The sequence below is a fragment of the Mercenaria mercenaria genome, chromosome 11 (assembly GCF_021730395.1).
Source record: "Mercenaria mercenaria strain notata chromosome 11, MADL_Memer_1, whole genome shotgun sequence".
NCBI lineage: Eukaryota > Metazoa > Mollusca > Bivalvia > Venerida > Veneridae > Mercenaria > Mercenaria mercenaria.
In genome coordinates this window covers 75929116-75952063 of record NC_069371.1, presented here as the reverse complement: position 1 = coordinate 75952063, position 22948 = coordinate 75929116, and the positions used below count along the sequence as shown (strand labels likewise).

The 22948-nt window shown below is 34.2% G+C and overlaps 2 protein-coding genes across 2 annotated transcripts in view; both read left to right on the top strand.

Moving 5' to 3' along the window:
* The window catches only part of LOC123532765 (secernin-3-like), a 66675-nt gene extending 54611 nt beyond the window's left edge, over nucleotides 1-12064 (top strand). Inside the window, 1 exon segment of the mRNA XM_053517788.1 lies at nucleotides 11639-12064. Coding sequence (XP_053373763.1) covers nucleotides 11639-11849 — 211 coding nt within the window. The 3' untranslated portion in view covers nucleotides 11850-12064.
* Nucleotides 12065-12272: 208 nt separating this feature from the next.
* On the top strand, nucleotides 12273-15724 carry LOC128546672 (secernin-1-like). The gene is made up of 2 exons (XM_053517787.1): nucleotides 12273-12500; nucleotides 13137-15724. The coding sequence occupies exons 1-2, from the start codon at nucleotides 12317-12319 to the stop codon at nucleotides 13610-13612; spliced, it is 660 nt and encodes a 219-aa protein (XP_053373762.1). The 5' UTR covers nucleotides 12273-12316; the 3' UTR covers nucleotides 13613-15724.
* Nucleotides 15725-22948: the final 7224 nt, after the last annotated feature.

The following is a 22948-nucleotide window of genomic DNA, read 5'->3' as shown; positions in this document are numbered from 1 at the left end:
GGTGGTAAAACTTGTCTGAAGTACATTTTTCTGCCTTGTTTAATGAACAAGATATGGTAAGTCGATGTATTCTTGCTGATACAGGTTACGAGCCTAGTGGTAGAGCGCCTATTTTAAGTGCGCGGGTGGTCTTGGAATAGCTCCCTGGCCGCGTAATACGTAAGACGCGAAAGATGGTACCATCACGTGTCTTTGGCGTGATGTTCAAGTGAGGCAGCACTTTAGAGTTGGGCATTGCGCTTACTGCTACAAGTAGACACCGTCGTTTTTACGACTGAAAAAAATGGAATAAGACGCTTAACCGGAACATACACACGCACACTGATACAAATTACATCTGTTTACTTGAAGCTAATTATTTAATGGCTACCCCTATTCAAAATGAAATAAAAGTGCACTACTAGATTGAATATTGAACAATTTTAGATTTCATAGTCCAAAGTCTCTGTATATCTACAAGTCATTGATTCCTGAATTTTTCATAAATATTGTGAATCCGCTAAAGGTACTGCTCAAATAGAAATTCTACTAGAGGTACTAATCAATTCGCGATTCCAGCAATTCCTGTATAGGTACTGATTAATTAGCCATTCCGCTAAAGGGACTGAGGGACTGATCAGCTAGCACCTCTATAAAGGTTCTGATCAATTAGCAATGCCACTAAAGGTAGAAATCAATTAGCAATACCAGCAATTATACTAAAGGTAATATCAATTAGCAGTCCCGCTAAAGGTACTAATCGATTAGCAATTCAAACAATTCTGAAAAAGATACAAAAAAAAATAGCAATTCAGCTAAAGGTACTAATCAATTAACAGTCCGCTAAAGGTACTATTCAGTAAGTAATTCCGCTAAAAGGACAAATTCGATAGGAAAACCAACTGACAGCAGACCACGTGTTCTCATCGAACATCTAGGAGTAAGGTATACTATTTACAATGTCAGTTTTCTGTTGGGAATTATCTGGGTTACCGTACAAAAAGACATATCTGTTCGAAATTATCTTTTTAACCAAACATAATGACACATTTATTTTAAATCACAAAAATGTATCGGAATACAATGGAACATCTGTTCGAAATTTTTAGGTTTTCTAAGTACAGTGAAAAATCTGTTCAAATCCCCTGGTTTACTAAACACAGTGAAATAACCGTTCGAAATTATTAGGTTTACTAAGCATAGTGAAAAATCTGTTCAAAATTAACTTATTAGGTTACTAAGCACAGTGAAAAATCTGTTCGAAATTATAACGTTTACTAAGTATATTGAAAATATGAGCGAAGTTTTCTGGTTTACTAAGCACAGTGAAAGATCTGTTCGAAATTATCTGGTTTACTAAGTGCAGTAAAATGTCTGTTCGAAATTACCTTGTTTACTTAACACAGTGAAAGATCTGGTATACTAAGCACAGTGAAAGATCTTGATACCAATTCAGATTTCAGTCATTATTCTTTAGACAATTGAACGAAAACATTTTTAATGGTTATCTTTGAAACGATTTCTGTTTTTAGATATTAAAAGCAATTCATTTCGTTTAAGGAATATTTACAAACAATTTCGAATGCAGAAATGCTGTTATGAAACACGTCTATATTAGATCTTCTTCAATTTGGCTTATGAAAACATCTCCTCAAAATCAATACCATATGATGCCTATAAGAATCGTATCTGCGAAACAGGATTGTTTTTATTATTTAATGTGCAATATATTCTCTACTTATCAGTAATTTGCAAATTATTGTCTGGAATACGTTTTTAATATCCTGGAACTCCTAGCAAAGTCAGTTTCAGGATAACTTACTGGTATTCATTTTATAACAAATAACCAGTGTTTATTGTAATCTTATCAATATTTTGAATCTGTCTTTAAAAATATCATCGCGATACCAGAAATAGACCCTGCTTCAATATAGATGTAATTTAAGTAAAGGAAATCGGAAGAAACGAAAATGTCCAGTAATTCCTGTGGCTTTATTGCTGAATCGTGCGCATAGACATACAGACGGTTTATTTAAGTCACATTTCGTATACCAGTGATAATACAACAATTCATATAAAAGGCATACACTTATACATTATAAAATGCATAAAATCGTATCTATGGTATTACTACAATACATATATATATATATATATATATAATCGTACAAAACCACTCATTTTTTTGTTATTGGAGTTAAGTAAACATGTTAAGTAAACATTTAAAACACATTTTAATTAATGTTGTACCAGTATTATACTCATTCAGTTATGAAATTGTGCACGGAGAGGGGCCTGAGGTCTTACTCCACCATCACACGCTGGTAAACGCCATATGACCTATAATTGTGTAGGTGCGACGTTAAAGCAAATCAAACAAATAAAACAGGTAAGAATTAGGAGAAGGACTGTTTGTCCACTCCGTTGCTGAGTGGTTAAGGTTGCGGACGACTTCGAATCACTAACCCCTCTCCACTGTGCCCAAGTACCCACCCGTGCCTTAAGTACGACGGGTCGTCCATAAACGCTCGGAAGTCGCTACATGACATATATTCATGTCAGTGTGAGGACAAACCTTCCGATTATTCCTTGTAAAATATCAAATATTGATTGCAAGCTTGATTCACATCCTGTTATGAGTCCAAGATCATCCGCATAGAGGAGCTGCCTGACAAATGTATTATTTATGTAAAGATTTCTGTTCCTGAAAGCTCCCGGCTGTTCACTCTGGTCATTAATGTACATATTAAACAGTATCGTTAATAGACGATAAAACCTTGTTTCAATCGATGCATTAAACCAGTCTGTTGTTTAATTAAAACAGCACGTTTCACTCTATTATACAAGGATCTTATTGCGCCAGATATATTCTGTCGTTTTTCTACTGTTTCCACTTTGTTCTATAAGATATCGCGGTGAAAACTATAATATACTTAGCTTAATTCCACATAAGAAGCAAATTTTGATTCTCTTTGTTGTTTTCATTTTCAAAGAATGTTTGCCATTTGTTCATTACTGGTAAGTTGTGTGCTGCGTTTGGTTCAAAAGCAGTTTTGCAAGTCCAGTAGTTTCCATGAGTTTTTGCCCATTTTTACCTTCTATTATTCAAAATATTACAATATACTTTGTATATTACTGCTGATGTAAATGTCATACCTTCGTTAAGTGGTGAGGTCAGGCGTACTTGCAGACTGATAAGTTATCAGATAACGGTCAAATAAGTCCGTATCAGCTCCGTTACGTAATGCCGTCGTTTACGGTAAACTTATCACATGAGGACACGGTCGAGACTTTACCAGGCTGGTGACATTGCCCGATCGGGCTTATAAGCCAAATCGAGCTATTATTGCCCGATCGGGCTTAATTTTATGAAAAGAAGTGTGAAATTATGTCCATATCACATACAATGGCTTGACGGCGATCCTTCATAGTCCTAAACTTGGTACATTTTGACTAAATGAGTACATTTATGAAAAAAGTATGTTTAAAAAAATATGTTGTTTGATGCGCAGCTATGCTTGAAAATTACCTTTTTATCCATATAAACATATAGCAACTAACCTAAACAACGATATCTTTGCAAATTCTGAACCGATTCACTCAATTTTTTCAGGAGGCCGCCATCTTGATTTCCGGGTTATGCTAAAAAATTACGACTATTGTAATCTACACGTATCGTCAGCATCCTTTTGTTTTACTAATTAGTACGGACTGTGCCAAAATTATTTACTGCAATTAAAATTTACTTTGAAGGTAATGAGTCCGACATGTCTGACCATTTTAAGCGAGAGTGCTGGTTAAATAGGACTATAAATAAACATATGTATATTATGTAGACACCTTTACTTTATGAAATAAACTATAGCATTTAAAACCTGTTTTGTTATATATCTAAATTCCAGTACCTTTTACTTATTGATTGTGTAAATCCCGTGAACTTCGTGAATTTTCAACGTACACTTCTTGTTACGTTATTATTTATAGATGTCATTTCAAGGTTGTGTATGAAAGAGAGACAGTGCATTTTTCAATATGGCGTCGAAAGTAAGTCCCCAACCCTATCATTTCTGTTTTAGTTAATGACATGTTGTTACAATTTGTGATCCAACATGTAATTGCCTTTATATGTTAACTGCTGAAGACCCAGGGTCCTGATCAATTTACAATGTCAGTATGTTTGTCATATATTTTGGTTTCTGTCAAATTCAAATGAAACTTTCAACATAGTTAAAGTATCAAGTGGTGTGAATATAGTTATAGGTTTCATTTGTGATAAATCAGTTATGCCCATTTTTAAAACATATATAAAACATACTGTAACCTCACTTGCAAAAGTATAGTTCGCAATATTTTGTTCTATTGACATAAGTACATGTTTGTTTGTTTTTTTTTTCTCCTGAAAGGTTTTACTTCATTGTTGCAGAAAGAACCTTTCTGTGCATGTGTGGAACATAGACAGATATCTACTGGAGAGAGCGTAAAAATAGTACGCTTAGCAAGTAAAAAAATAAAAGTTGATACAATAACTTTTATGAAAAAAGAAGGTTTTATTCCGAACCATGCTATGGCAATTTGTGAACATTGTAGAAAGTATGCAGAAACAATGATGAATTTCCAAAACAAAAGATTTAAATCTGATGAGTATGGAGTTTTAATCGATAATATTGAAAATGGTGAAGTTCCTGCCGGTATTTTAAAAAAAAATTGTTCAAGCAATTGGAAAAAAGTTATCTAAAGACATCTTAGAAGATGCAAATAGTATCAGTACATTATACAAAGATGAGTCTGTGCATGAGAATTTTGACACTAAATGTTGGCTTAGAAACCGAAATGAAACTGTCATAAGTTTCCTCATGGCATGTGCTGATATTGATAATTTAGAAAACAAGAAAAAGAATGTATGTATAATGGGCGCAGTTGACTCTTTGTACAAGGCCAGACTTTTAAATCTAGTAACTCCCATCCCATTTTTTAAAAGCATCGTTAATTATTATATAAGCGGTAGTAGTTACCTGACAAGGTTAAAATGCACCTACTCTCCAACAGGAAGTTATTCTTGCTTGAAATCTTGATTGACTGATACTTCTTTGAACCCTTTACCAGCTGAAGATTCTAATAAAGATGTCATTACTTTTTCTGACAATAATCAAGTTGTTGCAAGGAACTGGCGGATTACATATAATTATAAATGTAAAGCAGGTGTAGTTACCACACTTATTCATATAAACCCATCTGATGGCACAAACTTGCAAATGATAGAAAATCTATCACCAAATGTCTGGTTGTACAACATTCATAACAACAACGAATTGTTACAAAAAATATATTCAGATGTGAAATATGCAGACAGTCTTTATGATAATATCAGGAACCAGTTTCTCGCTAACAGATTGAAAGAGGCAGAATCCCAGCATCATGTTGTTAATGGGAGGCTCACTGACCAAATTAGTAGCCATATATATGGTAATTTTCTTCGGACTATATCACAATAAGTAATTATAATGTCTTAACAAGTAGTATATTTTTTTCTAAATCCTAACTCATTTATTGAAAAATGAACAGATGTTAAATTCGTTGCAATAGGTATAATAAATATTGAAAACAATCAAATATAGTATGTGCCTATTTTAACAGTATCCATTGATTTTTAAAAAAAACACTGCAAGTTAAAGGGAAAGGCAAGATTTTTTTAAGTTAACTTCTTCTGCTAGGGTTTTTAAAGCACTCAAACAAGTTAAAGTTTTTTTGAAATTGGATGAAAAAAAATATGAGCATTTAAATATTTGATCTAAATGGCGGTCATTTTGTTTCCATGGCAACAAAAATATTTCAAGCTAATACCATGTTTTACATCTTACAATAAAAAAATATAAGTAATGTACAGTCAAACCTGTCTATAAAGACCACCCTTGGGAGAGCCAAAATGTGATCTTTATTGGGATGTGGTGTTTATTCACAGGCTGAAAGACACTGTTATCGTTAAATTGGTAAACAAAACGTGTGGTCTTTAAAGACAGGTGGTCTCTGTTCACAGGTTGTCTTGAACACAGGTTTGACTGTATTTAAAAGGTTATTACCTAAATAAATAATTCAGCAGTGTGTCAACCACATCATAAGCACAACAAAAAGGCTGCCTCCATGATCAGTCATTTCCATAATTTTCAAACTGTCATATCTTCTTAAATAATGGTCCGATTTTGGAAACTTTTTCAGCGTTATGGAAACTTTCATGATAGCTTTCATATAAAATTAACTTCTATCAGGCTTTCCTTGCCCTTTAACTTATTTCATAAATATGTTTTCAAATATAAAAATATGATTTAAAAGGGATATACATTTTTTTAAGATAATGTTTACCCGAATGTGACACCTTCTTCTCCTGATCCATATTCATGGGTAAAAAGTGAACATGGGGACACAACTCCCACATTTTCTGTTGGAGAACCTTGCATGGTCAACCCTTGTTCTTTTGAATCTGTATCTAAAGTTCATAACGGTAAGTTATGAAATTTATATGCGGTTCTAGTGAACATTACAGCTGTTTCGTATTTAAATACTTCTCATAAACTGACTCATTCGAATCGAGTCTACTATTATTCTCCTTGGTAGCATTGTGTGCTTCCAAAGAATCTTTGCTGCTTCCATTTAATTCAGTATCACACATGTTAACATACACATATATATCATAGATTTTTACATAATGTGTCAATACTTAAATTTGCTATTCACTGATCTGCTAAATTATGCAGTTTCAGCAATTAATATTTAACTTTGATATTACCTTCTTTCATTAAAATCTACATTCTGGTGTACCCTATTCATATATTTTATACGTATATGAATAGTCACATACGAACAAATTTATCTTTTAGCATATTCAAGAACAGTGCATTGGGAAAAAATGGATAGTGGTGGGTTGTGACGGACTACCATATACATTAGCACAAAAAATAATTCCAAAAAATGACAATTTCAAAAACATCCTTGTACTACCAGGCAATGGACACGTTGAAATGAACGCCACAAAGGCTCTCTTTAAATTACTTTGGGATGTTGGTTTAGAAGACTTGGCAAAACTTAATGGCTTCCGGACAACAAGAGCACTTTTGGCTGCCCGAAATTGTGCAGACCACCACAAATCTTGGGCCCTTTTGATGACTTTCTTTTTCGGAACTTTAGACGAATTAATTTAACCCTATATTGTCTCTTGCCACGAAAAATCTACCACAGCAGACGTTGAAGGGTTTTATTCCTTCATAACAAATGCTAAAGCACCTAACTACAGATTCTTAGCAGACATTATTCTAAATTATGTAATGGCCCTGTTTGTGTTTAGGTGTGGTATTCGCAGATCGAATTACCACTTCATTGATGCCGGAAAATCAAAAATTACTAAAATTATTCTATGGTGTTGGTATGACAAACTACCAGTTTCTCACATATTATGACCTAAAATTTAGGGCCTTGGCACCACCTGATATTCTCAGATTCATCAGAAAAACAGAGTCTTTTTCTGTAAGTGGAAACCCTAGCAAAGGAGAGGGTGGTGATTTTATTCTAGAGTCAATTAACGCACGTACAAAACACTGCCTTCCTCCAGGGCTACCGACCGAAAAGCACTGGAAACAGGCCTGTCGCAATATTGACAAGATGGAACAGGTTAGTGACTAAATGCTTAAAAAGAATTCATAAGAAAATTATTTATATCGTATATACTTTAACGGTATTCAATTAAAACTTTTTAAACCTTTATTAAACTTAAATCTCAATGCATTTTATTTTTATAGCTTTTATGTTTTTCATACAAGTACAATTGGACAGAGATCACCAATTATTTTCCCAAACCGTCCCTCAATGTGTACGGCATTCTTGAAATAAAAGTATGTATGTGCGTGATATATTTTTATCAAAGACGTTTTCTGATTACATTGAAAAAAAACTATTAATAGTTATACTAGTTATACTATTAATAGTTATAATATATTCCAATAATGAAATGAAAGTATGTAGAAAAAATTAGAAAACATTAATGAATAACGCCATAAAATTGTTATAAATAAAGACATATGCAGTAGTTTCCTTATAATGGTTCATAGGTTAGTTCCCTTAAAAAATTAAATTGGTAGTATTTTACCTATTCTGAAAATAAGTTATATTATTTTAAAATTATGTATAATAAATTAATTATAATAAAATTGTAAAGCTATTAAAAAGCATTTCATTATTAACAGATAAGAGACAAGTTACATAGTGAGTTAGGACTGAAGAAGAAAACACCAGTACTTTATCAGAGGGACATGTCTAAAGAAATATTTCAGATGAGAGTGATGCTCAGAAAATCAGGATATTTAAACAATAGTGACATCAATAAGTAAATACACTTCTTACTTTATATGAACATTTAAAATGGTAAAGATAAAACTAAATGATAATGTAATATGCCAATACTGAACAGAAAAAAGATGAATAACGCGAATATTGCAATAATTGTAAATATACAGAAGCATTAAATTCTATCTTTAATTTATGAAATTTTTTTTATAGACCACATACTTCTATATCTGGTACTGCACTTGATAGAGGACTGGTAGCATTTGAGACAGTATTGACAGAGAATTTTAGTAGTTACCTTAATTGTCTTGCTAATGGACATCAACCAGGGAAGGTAGTTAAACTGGATCCCGTTTTCACAACAAACCAGGACCGGGAAAAATTCCATGATATTAGAAATAAAACAAAATCACAGATATCAGCAATGATAGAGAACGGCATATCTAATATTGAATCACTTGGCAATTCAGAGGAAGCTTTGGTCCTGGAAAGACAGTGGGAAAAGATTAAAGGTATTACGTAGCATGATTATGTCCACTGATAACAATAGTAAAATGTCTTAAACATTTATTGTGTACATGTTAAACATTATATGTTATTTAATCATTTCATTTTTTCTTACTAATTAATTTTTCCACATGTTCAGGACACATATATTTCAAATGCTTCAACTCTTCGGAAATGCCCGTGAGTCCTACACATAATGCGTGCACCCACCATTCACATTTCCTTTCTATACACTTTACCCACTTGCATGTTCTTCTGTTTCCGATATGCGACTTGTGGCATACATTGCATTTGTCTCCTTCCTCTATTTCTGCATTCGCAGTTGGGGGATCAGGATAAATGGCATCAGTCTCAGTATGAACATCTGCTTCAAAGGATGGTGTACCTGTAGGAACTGTGAAATTACAAAAAGATAATATTGAAACAAACTGGTTACTTATGCTTTATGTTCATCAGATCCAGTTTAATAATGTTTCTGACTAGTAAAAGGTATACCCGCTGTATTGAATCAATGTGCATTTGAAAGAAATATTAATGTTGATAAAAAGCAGATAATGAAAACAAGCTGTTTGATGACAGTAATGATATCAAGAGCGTTGTCTCTTAAAATAGATTAATGAACCGTTTACACATACATGTAAATAAAAGAAAATTGGAAACAATTTTAGTGATAAAACTTGTCCCTTTTCTGATGGTACATGTTAACTTTAAGTACTGTAAAAGTTAACAAAGGCGTATAACTGTATAAAGTAATGTCCTTTATGAAATTAAAAAAAGAAAGTTTCTGAACCAGTGCGCTACAAGTGAGATAACATAGAACGGGTGTTTGAAGTTTCAGCTTACTAATCTCAGTGGATGCTGACATACCAGGTTACATATAAAAATTATGGACGTACACACCATAAACGTAAAACACAAATACTGGTTTGGTTTGATATGAATTAAAGATCCTCATGGAATGTGTTTAAATTTAGTAAATGTATGAATAAAATTTGCACATGCAATCATATTCATAATTAAATGCCCTTTGTTCATCATTGTTAAATTATAGTTAGTTTTTAGTGGTAGTAAATATTAATACAGTGTCAAAACATTTATTTATAAAGTAAATTATTTTAACCATGATAATGCAGGGCACTGTTAATACACGTAAACGTGATGATTTAATGTTTACATAAACAGTAAGAAGTGATTGTGCATAGTTTTGTGTAATATACTTTTAAAAATAATATTTGAAAAGATATCAGTACCTGCAGCAATAGTACAGTTTTCTGTTTTAAAAGTTTCAACAGGGGCGTCTTTTCCGTCTTTCCATTGCATCAATATTTCCATACCAGATTTTTGGCTGAGTTCCTTCATCTGTGACAGATTACAATAAGAGTTACATAACAACTGAATGCTGATTATGATTTATAAATTTATGATATTTTATACAGTAGGGACAAAAGACGCACTTCTTCAGTTCGTCAGAGAAATAACTACAGCAGTACAAGACGCTACAAACTCGCAATTAGAAACAGGTAGAACTTACTTTTTCTTTAATCGTCTTAATACGTTTACTCTTGGTTTCTGAACTCTTTTTGCTGTCTTCCACGTATTCAGTTGAAATTTTTCCACTGAAATGTTTTTTCGCCCTGCATTTTTGTCCTTTGATATTTTTACCTGGATTTTTCTGTAATAATACAGATTTAGGTGCTGTAAGAAAATATGAGAAGAACTCTGCCTGATTTGTCTTTATTTTTTCTAATCATACCCAAAAGGTGAATGTGTGAATTAGATGTACATTTGTATATAAATGTGTATACTATTGCATTGTTCAAACATAATATATTTCAAGTTTCAACTTCAACATTTCGACTACATTTACATTTTTTTACATTTTATGCTTTTCAGACAGCGACGAATCAAGTGAAGATGAGTATGAAGAGGAAGTCGAAGATGAAAACATTTTATAAATAAGTAATACTTACAGCCATAATGTGTACTTCAATATACTCAAAACCCTCACTGTTATTGTTGGAACGTCCTACAAATGTCCTAGCTAGAGTGTAAATTCAGCACGGAAAACACGTGCGAAGTATATATATATATACATTTGTATACTCTCTAATGATTATTCATTAAATATAGTATTCATCTTTTGAAATACCAAATAAAAAAATATGTTGTCCAATATTTTTTATGTATACTGTAGAAATTATTGAAACAAAAGGATGCTGACGATATATGCATTTTACAATAGTCGCAAATTTGAAAACATAACCCGGAAGTCAAGATGGCGGCCTCCTGAAAAAATTGAGTGAATCGGTTCAGAATTTGCAAAGATATCGTTGTTTAGGTTAGTTGCTATATGTTTATATGGATAAAAAGGTAATTTTCAAGCATAGCTGCGCATCAAACAACATATTTTTTAAACATACTTTTTTCATAAATGTACTCATTTAGTCAAAATGTACCAAGTTTAGGACTATGAAGGATCGCCGTCAAGCCATTGTATGTGATATGGACATAATTTCACACTTCTTTTCATAAAATTAAGCCCGATCGGGCAATAATAGCTCGATTTGGCTTATAAGCCCGATCGGGCAATGTCACCAGCCTGTTTACATATACCTGTGCACGGTCGGAAAAATCTTTACAGAAACATTACATTACACTAGTTTTCGAAATTGAGTTCAGTAATTTTCTTACCAAAAGTGAGTTTTAATGAACAAATATTATGGATTCCATTAAGATAAGAAGTATGGCCGAGACTGTTTTGTAATGATTCCATCGTAATTGGCGCTTAACCTATCAACATAATTTGTACTTTCTTTTACAGGCTAGGCCTAGAAAGAGCAAAAACAGCAAGGGAAGGCGTTGATGTTGTAACTAACCTACTGTCTGAGCATGGACAAGGGGGTATATGCACTGAGGACCATAATTTTGGGCAATGGACCTACCACACTGCCTTTGTGTTAGCAAACAAAAAAGAAACATGGCTACTTGAAACTACGGGAAAGTTTTGGGCAGCGAAACAAGTGAAATGTTAGTCAAATTATATGTAATTAGATTTATTTGACCGCTAAAACACACAATGTCATGTATGTCCAAATCAGACTTTGATATTTTTGTTTGGTTTGTTGTTTGTTTTAAATCTAACCGACACAGTTTAAATCATAAAGCAATTTTCAAGCTTTAATACAACAACTACAACAGCAACGACAATGGAAGAAGACGCACGATGCCAGTTCGGACATTATTTCGGGAACGGACATGCACATTGGGAAACCACTCACCTTCTGTAAGCGAGGTGGATAACTCAATCCCGCAGAGATGAAGCTAGGCAAATGTGGCATGATCGAATTTGTTTGACATTCATTTAGCACATCAGCACTAAAGTTCAATCAATTTCCCATTCTCATAATATTTTATATGAAAAGATGATTTGCTTGTTATATTTTTTGTAGCCGGTACTCTTGTAACTACAAGTACATTGACAGTTGGAGATGATGCGAACATGACGTCGGAAAATCTTACTGCGCAGGCGCAGTCGGGTGGTTTCTGGAAGTCAGAAGATGGTCCAATCAACTTTTCCAAAGCCTTCTCTGCGGAGTATCCTAGCATTTCTCTATCCGACAAACAGATGCCAGACCATAGGTTACAGTGTGCTAAAAGTGGTCTTGAGACGGCGAGAAATGAAGGTTATTATAGTTTATTTCAATATAATGTTTAACTGAATGCTAAGTTTTATATTGGGTTACCAAGCATATATCAATTTTGATACCAAACCACTGTAAATACTTTCATATTACCTTGATCAACATGTTCGGTAGCCCAGAAAGCACAACCGAGATAAAAGAAGACCACAATACCGTTAAAACGAGACTTAATAATATAGAAGAAACCTCCCCGAACATAGTATAACTATATATAGAATTACAGTCCTCCCACTTAGCTCAATAGGGAGAGCGCATATCTACGGATCGCGGGGTCGTGAGTTCGATCCCCGGACGAGGCGTATGTTCTTTGTGACGATTTGATTAAACACATTGCGTCTGAAATCATTCATCCTCCACCTCTGATTCATATGGAGAAGCTGGCTGTTACTTGCGGAGAACAGGTTTGTACTGGTACAAAATCCAGGAACAATGGTAGTTTTAACTGCCCACCGTTACATAACTGAAATACTGTTGAAAAACGGCGTTAAACCCAAACCAAACAAACAGAAATATATAGAAACAACTTGACAGGCCGCGCTCCTCATCTGTGGAAGCTAAACAGCGTCTGTCTGTCATAATAGATTTCATGCATATTATAAATGATACATTATATTCCAGGTAAGATAGACATTAACACGATCATCGGCATTCTTCGGGATGAAGCGAGCAGCATTAACTTCGTTGGAGAGCTTCTAACAGTCGGAAGCCAAGTGTCTGTGATTTCCGCGCCAACTTCCGGGCAGCCATCTTGTTATTGGTTTACTGCAACTCCAAATACAAAATATTCCGTTTTCAAGCCTTTCATTTTCTGTGCCAGTGATACAGGTGGGAACTGGATAGATTCTCCGTCGTCAGGCGAGGCTCCAAGAGCAACATTTCAAACGTCTATCGATCGTAGACATCCGCTTTACAAGGCACATGAAAAAGGGAGACAACTAATGAAAACCGGAAGTCCAGCTGGGGAGAAATTGCAAGCGACAATGCAGAACTTGAAAAAACAGTGTGTGCGTGAAGTAACGGAGTTTTTAAGTACATTCAACGAATCAGATGTTAATGAAGTAAAACACCTATTTGGTGTCATAGCAGAATCCTGAGGCAAAATTCTATCTTTGAATATTTAGGTGGCTTGACCTTGCTCTGTGGCTTATATGTTATGTGTTATTTATAAGCTTATGGTTGTGCTCTGTCTATTGTAGCTTAAAACAAAAGAAAACGAAGTACAATATTGACTATGTTGACAATGGACCATATTTTAAGAACTCGTGATATTTGTTTCAGATTTTAAATGAGGAGTATACATTAAAATGTTCCAAAAAACAAATAAGCAAGTCCAAGTTGAAAAAATTCATCTGAATTGCGTGTTTTCTGTTCATGTGTACGTGCTACTTGGGCTTTCGGCAGTGTTTATGTGTGAGCGGTTTTGTTGAACAAATATAATATTTTGTGTCAGATTTGTTCAAATGTAGTAGTTCTCATTGCAGGGTTGTTTTCACATCTGATGCTCATTTAATTTATTCATATTCTATCAACTATAATATAAGTATTCATCTGTGCAGTTCATGTATCCAATGTGTTCAAGTTATATCAAGTTTTGTTGTTCATTTGAGGCCTGTTTCACTGTTCATAAATCTCTCCCTTTACGACGCGCTTTCTTGTGTAGCTGCGAGCGTCTTAAAAATTTATAATTTTTACGTAACCATTATATTTTTATTCTGTTCTTGTTCATGAAATACCAAATAGTTAAATGAGCCTTGAAAATAAGTTCAAAATTCATACAAAATGGCTTCATTTTTTTGTAAAATTCGGTTAATAATAAGGAGGGTCATAACATCAGAGCTATATTTAGAATGTTGTATTCGTTATTGTAGATGTTTACCAGACCGGATCGGATTCGGCGCCTCCGATGCGGATCATCTGGCTAAATCCATTAGTATCTAATACATTTCACTTAAGGACATTAAAAACGCCTCGTCCAAGCATGGCAGTCATTTCATACCAAATATTTTGATATTCTTTTATTAGCAGTCATTGAGTTTGATCCAGTATGGTAACTTCTTTTGTGTTCATTGAAGTGTGACAGATGTCACCTGTGCACGTGTATCTCGTGCTGTTATCACAAACACGTTTCACAGTGCATATTAAAAATCTGTTATTACATATTGAAGAAAAAAAAAGAAACCAAGAACAATGTTTTTTTCAAAATTTGATTAAATTCAAGGTTTATTAATTATATTCAGTTTTGATAAGTAAGCCTTACTCATTTTTTTTATTGAAACGCCATAAAACGAAAGAATTAAACATATGTTGGCGTTTTGCAACATACCATTGTGCCCTTGGAAAGACAGACCAGTTTATTTATTATTAAACGGCTTAATTAACGATTTAAACGGATATCTGATATTCGTTTCTGACGAATATAATTGAATCTTTATATATCCGAATAAAATTAATCCGAATATACATGTACATGAGCTTCATGAGCGGTGGTCACAATTCGTTTAGCAAAGAAAAAAGTCAACCTGAATATCTATAATATATATTTTAAAAATGTTTGCATTAAAAATCTTCTTGGATCAGCTTTTTTAAAATGCATAGGTGAGGCGTTTTTAAAGTTTTTGAGTGTACTATACTATTTTGATGAACCTCTAGATGACTTGAATCTGAAGAAACACTACTGCTAGGGGCTTTCCCCAGTAGCTCTGTATTCACTACTGCAAGAATTGTCCAAAAATTGGCATTTTGCCCAATTAAGTATTAATCAAAACAGTTCATGCCATTTATTTACAACATTAATTTTATAAACAATAAATTAGCAGGCTTGTCAATATAAAGATGTTACTTATCAAAGCACCACAAAAACTATAATGACTTTTGAAGGCCGAGACAATGTGTACATTTATTTGTTATTTATATATTGACTGCCATTAATGCAATTAATATTTCCTTCTTTTCACAACATAACAATCTGTAAGAACATATTTTTATGTAATAAAAGTTTCTTAAATGTCAGTTTATTTTAACATGTACACGGAGGAGTGAACATTATACAAGACGGTATTATGTCAATAAAAATCATCTCTTTCACATTTAAAATGTAATTTTATAGACATAAAAACCTTACAAGTAGCATTTTAGAGGCATATCAATTACATTTCATGTCATGTAATATTTCAAATGTATTTATAGAGACATGAACTTCCAAAAGTACATATAAAAGGCAATTCAAATTCATCTTATGTCCATTTATGCTTTCCATATTTTATTGGAAGTCATGAAGCTCACTGAAATTAAGATGGCTCATTGTTTCAATGGGATCATTTTAATGTAAATGCACCTTGCTTTAGTTAGAAATAAAATGTCATAGCATAATTACATGCGGTATAAAAAAAAATGCAAGAAACTATAAGCAGCACGTGTTAGAACTAAACAACTTACACAATTAACGGATCGGTATCACGTGGTTTTATGTACAATACAACGCATTACCCGTTAAGTGGATTTCCCTTGAAAGTCAGGCAAAGCTCAGGAAATAACTAACCATAGGTTGACATATACATAAAGGTGGATGGTTTAATCATCCCTTTTCCTTAGTCAAAACTTGACTTTAAACATTTTTCCCTCTGATACTAATTATAAGCACTACAGGCAGCATTCTGGCATGGCTTTCTCCAAGGTTTGTACAAATTAATCCGCTTGACTGCACTGATGGGTTGGGGGTGGGGGACCCAGAGCTAAAACCTTCAAACGATTTTCTGACTGCACTACTAAGTGAATCTCCACCAGATGTGGTCTTTGTCACCCTTACCTGGCATTTTCTAAACTTTGTTCAAGTGATTTCGTTTGACAACAAATCATAGAAAAAACTTCAAACTACTTATTTTTCTACTGCTGAATAAATGTTCACTAAACTTGATCGGAAACATCTTTGATGGATCTGTCTCAAAGAGCAACAGTGAACAATTAGTACGTAGACATTTTTAGGAGGTCAATCATGGGAACTGACTTTTAAGAATGCTGTTGTTCGTATTATCGAGACCTGCTGTTTAACTTAGAGATGCATTCCACGTCAGTCTATGATGTTACTATAGTTTTGCTAGGGAAAGATTTTTTTTCTACGAGTGGAGGGGTGGTTGTCTGCTTTAAAGAAAGAAATTGCTATTAATATCAGCTTAAGATTGCATGCTGCAGCAAGGTCATCGTCGTATTTTCACGTCAGAGTTGTAGAACCAACGGTACAGAATTTTGTAAAGTACTTTAAACAAGACCATCACAGCATGGAGGACTTTGATGTTGTTTAAACTTGTTTTTGATCGTGACTAGCCTTTGCTATAATAATGTTTGGAACATTTCATTCTTAAATTTTGATTGAAGGACAACCTGTAATCATTTTTGTAAATAATCGACAAAATTATTCCCTCAACAGTAAAAATAATTTGTGGCTGTGGTAAGTAAGGCCTGTAATTTTCAAAACACTTGTGAAATTAGTTTATTCATTACTTTAAGGTACACGTATTTGTTTGGCATAGTTTATTAGATACAGCTTAGATTATCTTTTCATGTGTCAACTATTGTCATTTTAACTACGCGCTCTCCATCACTGAATACTTTTTTCATGATTTAAGAGGAAAAATGAATTACCGCATACATTATCTGCAGATATCCGAAAAGCTGTTTGATTTATCACTGTGAACTGGAATGTTTGCTTTTATGCTCGTTATCTAATTTGTAAGGTCAACGGACGCGTGGCTATTATTTCTACACTGATTACACTGTTGACATTGAAGCTAAGGTTACTTCGAACGGTCATCTTATTTAAATGTTTGTAAACATCTCGCCGTTATCTAAGGGTGATCTGTCGCTCAAATATTTAAATCGCTGTATTTTAAAAAATCAATCTGACCTTAGTAAAGCAAATAATCTTTCGATTGATTTCAAAACCCCTATCTTTTAAGGAATGTTGAGTCAGTCTCGTGCTAAAATAGAGAAGTTAGCTGGTAACGAAATGTTACGGGAGTGGTGGATGACGTCGTGGAAATTTTCTGTTGACTAACCTATTCTCTATTGTTTTTGGAATACACGGGATGGGTAGTGACGTCGTGGGAATTTCCGATCGACTTATCAAATTAGAGTCCGGAATGTTGGGTGCGGTTCCCCATATCGTTCTAGGGTATTGACCGGGTGACCTTGACCCGATGACTCATCGGAAGGTGCGGCTGCCCTTATTGTCCTATATTAGGGTTGGGCTATGACGTCACGGGTTTTTCCCGCATTGGCCCCGCCCCATGTGATGACGTCATGGGGTCACGTCGCAGCTTCGCAGGCATTCTGCCCAACGGGCCGTACTATACTACTGATAAGTTCTTTATACATTTTTCTTGTTTTCCCAAAAAGCTATCTTTTGAAATAATAAAAAATCGTATGTAATTTTCAGCTCCTAATTCCTTTATGTAAGTCTTTCATTAATTGCCTTATATTTCTTTTATTTACACTATCATTTTTTCATTCTCACATTTTAATAACTTCTCCTACCAGTTGCGGAATCCTAAAGTGTATCAAATATAGTCGCCGGTTTCTACCGGCGACTAATAATCGCAGACCCTTAAACTTATTCCAACATAAAGTTTTACCGTTGCAGCTACTTATGTAATACAGGAAAGAAAGTGCTCAAAAGAAATCCAAGCCTATCTCCGAAAATAAGGTTATGATTTTTAAGGGCAGCTTCCTTGATCTATAATTAAACTAAGTATTACAAATTTATCTTAAATAAAATCAATTAAACGAAATATAATTATCATTTCTTTTTTCGCGTGCATGCAAAGCAGTTCAAGAAGCATTTTATAAATAATTGCCTTAACTGTTTATGAATTACGAGCAAATATTGATGTTATCAAGTACCCCACCCATCTGCAGTAACGTTGTGAATACATTTCTGTTTTACGTATCACATATGAATGTTTTTTTCTTGTTTTTGACCGTGATATACACATGTTTGGTGTTCAGCCCTTTTTAACTTCAAAATCGACGAGTTTGTTTTATGTATGTATACATTAGGTTATAAATTCTGTGTTCTGAATTTTGAAACCTATGTTCTGAATTTCGACACCCCGACGCTTTTAGAGATAAATGGTACAATCTGTAGCTTAGGAAAAGTTCCTTCTAGTACATATGCAATATTCTGTCTTTTAAAATAATCTGAGTTTAGCATTATGTGGCAGAGGATTAAAATCTTTTTGAATCATATGCAGAAGTAGCCCTCCCGGATGTTTTCGTCACGTGATTAAACACGCAAGCACCTGCATATTTTTAGACACAAAAAACTTTACACACGTGCATAGAACGGACGCAGAGGTCGAATGGTTACACTGTCTGACTACGAAACACGGAGGCGTACGTTCGAGTCCCCCAGGAGTCGTGAGCTCGAGCCCCCGCTCCTCCAATTAAAACATTGCTAAAATTGGGATAAGAGTTCCGGGTATGAATACTTAACACATGGCAAGCTAAAGGACCAGGGAAAATTCGGGAATTGGAGTGTCTTCTGTATCTTGCACTATCCTCCCATTAACATTACTAACAGTCCTCTGGAGGAGTCGCCCATATGGTTACCGGTGGTGACTACAAATAAGCTTACATACAAACAAACACATACGCATTTACGTAGGAAAAAAATATTGAAAGATAGAAAATAAATGGAAGGAAGCATTTGCAGATTCCATAAATATCGGAAGATAACAAGCATCACGTGATCAGAGACTAGTTAATTACGTGATTATTTGGCGGGAGTTTATTTTTAAATGATGTATATTAATTATATTAATCTCTAGTATATATTATCAAATATTCAATGCACGGGTTAATACTCTATGCGAATTATTGTTCCTTGTCGAACTGCTTTTACTAGAGATTTTCAGCTTACTTCGACGCGTACTGCGGACCACGGACTGCGAACTTACTATAGGGGTTTTCTCAAACTGTATATAAGTTTTTTATGCATAACTGAATAGTGGCATATTTAGCATCCGGTTCTAATGCCGTAATACTGTTTCCATTTAAAATATCCGAGAAAAGACAGTTATAAGATTTATTAATATCCGTTGTATTGTATATATGAATTACCGATATACCTATATTTTGTCTTACAAGCATTCTTTACAGTGTGGACGCATTTTTTAAATAATGTCTTTTTTACCCTTTATACCCTTTTTTATTAATGTATCTATACAAATCTTTTGACTACCGTATTTATAAACAAGACATCGCAAACTTATTCTTTTTTATCTCAAGTGCACCAACTTATTTATATGCTTGTAGTCACTTTTGTCAGGTTCTAGCCAGTATTCGCCAGCAGTGAAAACGGCTGTTAATTCAATGATCAACATACCTTTTAATCAAGGATTTGAACCGATGACCACCTGGTAAGGAGACAGACACTCTTCCCCTGTGCCGCAAGAGGTTCGCCTATTTTTAATCAGGTAATCAAAACATTTGGTATCAAAGAATGTATATAGTGATTTTAGAAACATAGTTTCGTACTATTGCACTCGGGTCGCTGAAATGCTATTGTACGACGCACAATTTTGAATATGCACGATACGATGCGTGACAGTTTAATGCACCGCGGTAAAAATGTCTTACTTGGTATTATACATGTATATTCTTAACTATTTCAAACCCTAAAAATTCATTTTTATACGGTACTGAATTCATTTAGTTTTCTCGGTCACGTTATCAGGATATAAAAGATGGCTTCATTATAAAGTTTCAAACCAATATATAACGTGAGTTTTCATGAGTTTAAATCTTTGTCCAAGTTCCCCAAAGCCGAGTATCTACACGTACCATTTGTATGCACGATGATCGGAATTTGACATTGGACGCGTCCCATGCCTACTGTTCACAAAACAATTTTCGGTCTCCGCTGGGTTTTAGATTGACATTGTGACAGCCAGTTTTAATGGTACTTAAAGATTAAATTCCAGTTGAGACTGATAATCCATACTGACTAGTCACTTTAAGATAGAAAATTTAAAACTTATCTTGTAACATGCAATTCTTATATCAGATTTAATCATTATGAAAATACGAAGTGGCTATTTCCTTTTTTTATTTCCAAAACATACTGATACGTAACTAATTCAGGATGATTTAGTTAAAATGTGGTAATGTATCGAATCTCGTTTCGACGGGGTTGAAAGATACATGTATGAGAACTTCCTCTATGTTTATACAAAGTGTTGAACTAAATCATTCAAGATATTTTAGTAAAACTTCTGTTTTATCGAACATTAGATACAATTTTCAAAATTAATGAAAAACAATGACCTTTTTCGTACAGAAGTCTACGAGAACACGGTATTTACACTATGCAACAACAAGACGGCCAAGATGGCCCTAGGTCGCTCACCTAAGAAACACGCCATAACAGTGTAAAACATGTTTGACCTAGTGATTTCATGGAAATAAATATTCTGACCAATTTTCATTAAGATTGGACCAAAAAATTGGTCTCTTGCGATAAAACAAGCATTTTCTTAGATATGACCTAGTTTTTGACCCTAGACGACCCATGTTCAAACTCGACCTAGATTTTATCGAGGCAATCATTCTGACCAAAATTCATGAAGATCAATTGAAAAATACAGCCTCTATCACATACACAACCTCTTTCTTTGATTTGACCAAGTGACCTAGTTTTTGACCTCAGATGACCCGTATTCAAATTCGACCTAGATTTCATTAAGGCAATCATCCTGACCAAATTTCATAAAAATCAATTGAAAAAAAAACAGTCTCTATCGCATACACAAGATTTTTCTTTAATTTGACCTAGTGACCTAGTTTTTGAACTCAGGTAACCCATATTCAAACTCGACCTAGATTTCATCAAGGCAATCACTCTGACCAAAATTCATGAAGATCAATTGAAAAATACATCCTCTATTGCATACACAATGTTTTTCTTCGATTTGACCTAGTGACCTAGTTTTTGACTCCAGATAAACCATTTTCAAACTCGGCCTAGATTTTATCAAGGTTATCATTCTGGCTAAATTTCATGAAGATCAGTTGAAGAATACAGCCTCTATTGCATACACAAGGTTTTTCTTTGATTTGACCTAGTGACCTAGTTTTTGACCCAAGATGACCCATTTTCAAACTTGGTCTAAATGTCATCAAGGTTAATCATTCTGACCAAAATTCATGAAGATCAATTGAAAAATACAGCCTCTATCGCATAACAAGGTTTTTCCTTGATTTGACCTAGTGACCTAGTTTTTGACCCCAGATGACCCATTTTCGAACTCGACCTAGATTTCATCAAGGTTATCATTCTGACCAATATTCATGAAAAATAATTGAAAAATACAGCCTCTATCGCATACACAAGCTAAATGTTGACGAATGGCAGACAGACGACAGACAGACAGACGACGGACGCCGAACATCGAGCGATCAGAAAACTCACCTGAGCACTTTGTTTTTCTTCGATTTGACCTAGTGACCTAGTTTTTGACTCCAGATGACCCATTTTTAAACTCGGCCTAGATTTTATCAAGGTTATCATTCTGGCTAAATTTCATGAAGATCAGTTGAAAAATACAGCCTCTATTGCATACACAAGGTTTTTCTTTGATTTGACCTAGTGGCCTAGTTTTTGATCCGAGATAATCCATTTTCGAACTCGGCCTAGATTTCATCAAGGCCATCATTCTGACCAATATTCATGAAGATCAATTGAAAAATACAGCCTCTATCGCATACACAAGGTTTTTCTTTGATTTGACCTAGTGACCTAGTTTTTGACCCAAGATGACCCATTTTCAAACTCAGTCTAGATGTCATCAAGGTTATCATTCTGACCAATATTCATGAAGCTTAATTGAAAAATACAGCCTCTATCGCATACACAAGGTTTTTCTTTGATTTGACCTAGTGACCTAGTTTTTGACCCGAGATAACCCATTTTCGAACTCGGCCTAGATTTCATCAAGGTTAATCATTCTGACCAAAATTCATGAAGATCAGTTGAAAAATACAGCCTCTATCGCATACACAAGCTAAATGTTGACGGACGGCAGACAGACGACAGACAGACAGACGACGGACGCCGAACATCGAGCGATCAGAAAAACTCACCTGAGCACTTTGCTCAGGTGAGCTAAAAATTTAACGGACATTCGTTTCATTCAGAATGTTTTATTATTTTTTTCTCAAAAATATTTTGTACTGCGTTATCGTAGTACAGTGGGTTCAAAACTTCACATATCATGTCGTTCGATTCGCGCGGAGGTTAAGTAACGCCAGAAATGTTTCAAAATATAAAAACAAAATGTTAAAGCATAATATGAAAAATTGTTAAAAAAGACGTTAAACCCGAACACACACACACACACACACACACACACACGTACACACACACGTAAACACACACA

Coding starts and splice junctions, on each gene's coding strand:
- LOC128546672 (XM_053517787.1), top strand. CDS start 12,317: ATGACGTCGGAAAATCTTACTGCGCAGGCGCAGTCGGGTGGTTTCTGG. Junction 12,501..13,136: donor TGAGACGGCGAGAAATGAAG/GTTATTATAGTT, acceptor ATTATATTCCAG/GTAAGATAGACATTAACACG.